This window comes from Sesamum indicum, linkage group LG2 (genome assembly GCF_000512975.1).
Source record: "Sesamum indicum cultivar Zhongzhi No. 13 linkage group LG2, S_indicum_v1.0, whole genome shotgun sequence".
Lineage (NCBI taxonomy): Eukaryota > Viridiplantae > Streptophyta > Magnoliopsida > Lamiales > Pedaliaceae > Sesamum > Sesamum indicum.
Genome location: NC_026146.1, coordinates 451,717 through 455,000, shown reverse-complemented (window position 1 = coordinate 455,000; position 3,284 = coordinate 451,717). Strand labels below are relative to the sequence as shown.

General features: G+C 27.5%; 1 protein-coding gene across 1 annotated transcript in view; it reads left to right on the top strand.

Annotated features, from left to right (window-relative positions):
• The window catches only part of LOC105175364 (nuclear cap-binding protein subunit 2), a 3,506-nt gene continuing 3,128 nt past the window's right edge, over positions 2,907-3,284 (top strand). Inside the window, exon 1 of the mRNA XM_011097792.2 lies at positions 2,907-3,064. Coding sequence (XP_011096094.1) covers positions 3,047-3,064 — 18 coding nt within the window. The 5' untranslated portion in view covers positions 2,907-3,046. The remainder of the gene's footprint in view (positions 3,065-3,284) is intronic.

Sequence of the window (3,284 nt, the reverse complement as noted above, 5' to 3'; positions counted from 1 at the left end):
AAAAAGTACGCGGATATTGAGCCTTTTCTATTATTTTCGTCATTTAAGAGGGTATTTTTGTGTAATTACTCAATTGGAGGTAGTATTCCTATCAGATAATAGTGGGGTGATAGTATTGAAAAAATATTATAACTATTATGACCATAATCATCCATCAACACCACCAACTTTAATATAAATGAGAGAAATATAAAAAATATATATTATAATTTAAATATTAAAATACAATATATATCAATATATATACTATCATTATCCCATTTTATTACGCGGCAATTGCAAATTTGCAATAGTGATTTTTTTGTTTTGCAGTGGTAGAGTTTGACCGGCCCCAATAGTTTCCATATTTCAACTTTTTCCCCCATCATTCTTGGTATTGCCAAAACTCTTAACTCGATTATTGTGTTCGTCCAAAATAGAAAATAATTATCAATTACAACATATATATATATATATATTAATAAATTGATTATAATATTTAATATACAATATTTATATATAACAATTTTAAAATATTATTTCATTTGTATATTAATTTTTAAATAAATAATTATATTTAATCCATTAATAATTGTTATTAAAATAAAATAATATTTCATAGATTAATAGAGTTTGAATCATGGGGGATACCTTATTTAAAATATATATGTATTACATATAAGGTAAATTGCAATAACCTCTCTTAAGGTTTGGCATAATTACGAATACCCTCTCAATATTTAAAAAATTATCAGCGCCCCCTATTTTAATGGCTGTCTAAAAATTAGTCCAATTCATTAGGTTTCTATTCATTTTTATGGTGAACGACCAAAATGCCTTATGAATCAAAAATTATAATTTTATTTATTTTTTAAAAAATTATTTTTTTGGACTAAGTAGATAATATTTTATAATTTTAAATTTTTTTCATCCATCCCGTTTGAATTTTTATAAATTTTTAATTTTTTTAAAAATAAAAAAATACAGTAAGGATAAAGTTGACAATTTCAAACTTTCATCCAAGGATTACCTAATTTCATCAAATATCAAGAATATTTATAATTTTTCAACCAAAAAGAAATATTTGCAATTATATCAAATTTTATAAAAATTTATTGTAATTCACCTTTATAAATATGTAACATTGTGAAAATAATGTTTAAATAAACCGGAAGTAGAAGGCTCTTTATGTCAAGAACATACGGAAAATCCAAAAATAATAATAAAGTATCCTCACGCGTCACGACCAACCAATGCATGCACATCTCGCGTTTTGACAAAGATTTACATATATATTTCAAGTGTTAATTACACTCACACTTCTTTTAGAAATATAAAATTATATATATATTTTTTTAAAAAATAAATTTATATTTATACCTCCTCTAAATTTTTTTTATACTTGACATCCTTTCATGAATTACACAAATTTTCAATTTAATCCCTTATTTAATATATATATATATATATTTGTAGGGATAAATGTAATATATATGTCGTGTGAGGTTAACATTATTATAATTTTTTTTTATAAATACAAAATAACTACATGAAAATGCTAATGAGAGGTGAACTTGAAAATTTATGTAATTTTTTTGTTATATTAGCATTTTTCATCTAAACCCTAACGAAATAAAGTCAGGTGTAAATAATGAATTTTCGGAAGGGATGTGACTGTAATTTTTTAGAATTTTTTGAGAGAAAAATATAATTTTATATTTTTATAGGAGGTCTAATTATAATTAAGCTTGTATATAAATATTTTGATTTTATTTCTTGTTTCCCATGTTGTAAATCTGGTTTGGTCTTGAGGGTTTTTGGATTTTAAGATATCTGGAAATGAGATAAATATGTGTGCACCAATGAAACGGTTGTCAATTTGTAGTGTGAATTGGGCTCATAATTCAATTTAGTTTTTGTTTTTGTGATGTCTTTGTCTATTTAGAAGGTGTTAGATAAGAAGAATTGAATGGAGAATTTAAGAGGGACGATTGAGTTGGCGTAGAAATATCTGGGTAGAGTTGAGTTAATAGTTATTGATTTCATATTTGAATAATTGGTACCACAAGTGGATGTGAGGTATCTCATGGTTTGAAATTTTGTTTGTTCACCTATTCTATTTTATAGAGGTCGCACTCAGTAGTTGAGTGCAAGCTACATTTATATTAATTTGAAATCTCTATGTTAAACCTATATTATTGGTAGGACAAAAAAGACGGTACGATATCGAATTTCCTGCTGCATTTTCAATCTGTCTTACGTAAAGCAGTTGAATGAAATATTTAATTTGAATAATCATTCAACTACAAAATTTAATTGTGTTATTTTTATTATTGTTTTAGTTATTTTACAGTGTGTATTCAAATATCGATATTTCAAAAAAATTCAAATATATTTTTTAAAATATAACCATAAATAGATTAACTTTCTTATTATTGTCAGGTCATATTTCCTAAGAAAGAAAAGGGATTCGAGTTGAGGTGTTGTTTGTTAATTGAGTTGGATAGGAGATGTTTTTGTAATTAGACGTAATTCATAAAGAGTGTATTTGTAATTTTGTAAATGACGAAAAATGTTAATGTGGTTAGATTTAATTGTATAGAATGTCGATGTCATTTGTTTTATTTTATTTTTTGTATTTAATATTTTAGTTTGAATAATTATTTCATTATTTGTAGTTCCAAATTTGAAAGCTAACCCGCAAAGGGGGAAAGGGTCCTCTCAAGATCCAGTTGCTGCGCTGTGGATAGGGTCGGTTTGGATCCACTTCCTGTGGGATCGGCCCACCCATAAGGGGGTAGTGTTTAGAATGGACTGATTGGATCAGATGGCCCAACCCAGTTAACCTAATAGGGCCCAAATAAGTAAGTTTTTGTCGACGCGTTTTAAGTGGTTGGATCACTCCATTTATTGAACTCCTCAGGTACTTGTTATTTATTCTGACCCGTTTAAAAGATTTGGGAAGTCTGAAGTCTCCGCTCTTCGGCTCCATGTTTCTTTAGGGCTTAGGTTTTTTCCCATTCTCTTTCTGAAATCAAATTTCTGATTCTTGGATTGGGAATTTCTGATGGCCTCCCTCTTTAAGGTAATTCTGATTATCTCTGCATGTATTTTCAAGTATTTCTTTAGAAGAAATTGAATCACTTCTTCACTCCCAGTTTGAATTCCCGCATTATTTTTCAAATTTTTGCTTAAATTAGGTTCTGAAATAAGTTTAGCTGCCTGGAAATGTTTTGATGGTGTATTTACGTTTTAGAGTTCTTGCATTATTGCTTCCATCATAACATTGGGGGGGGGGGGGGGTT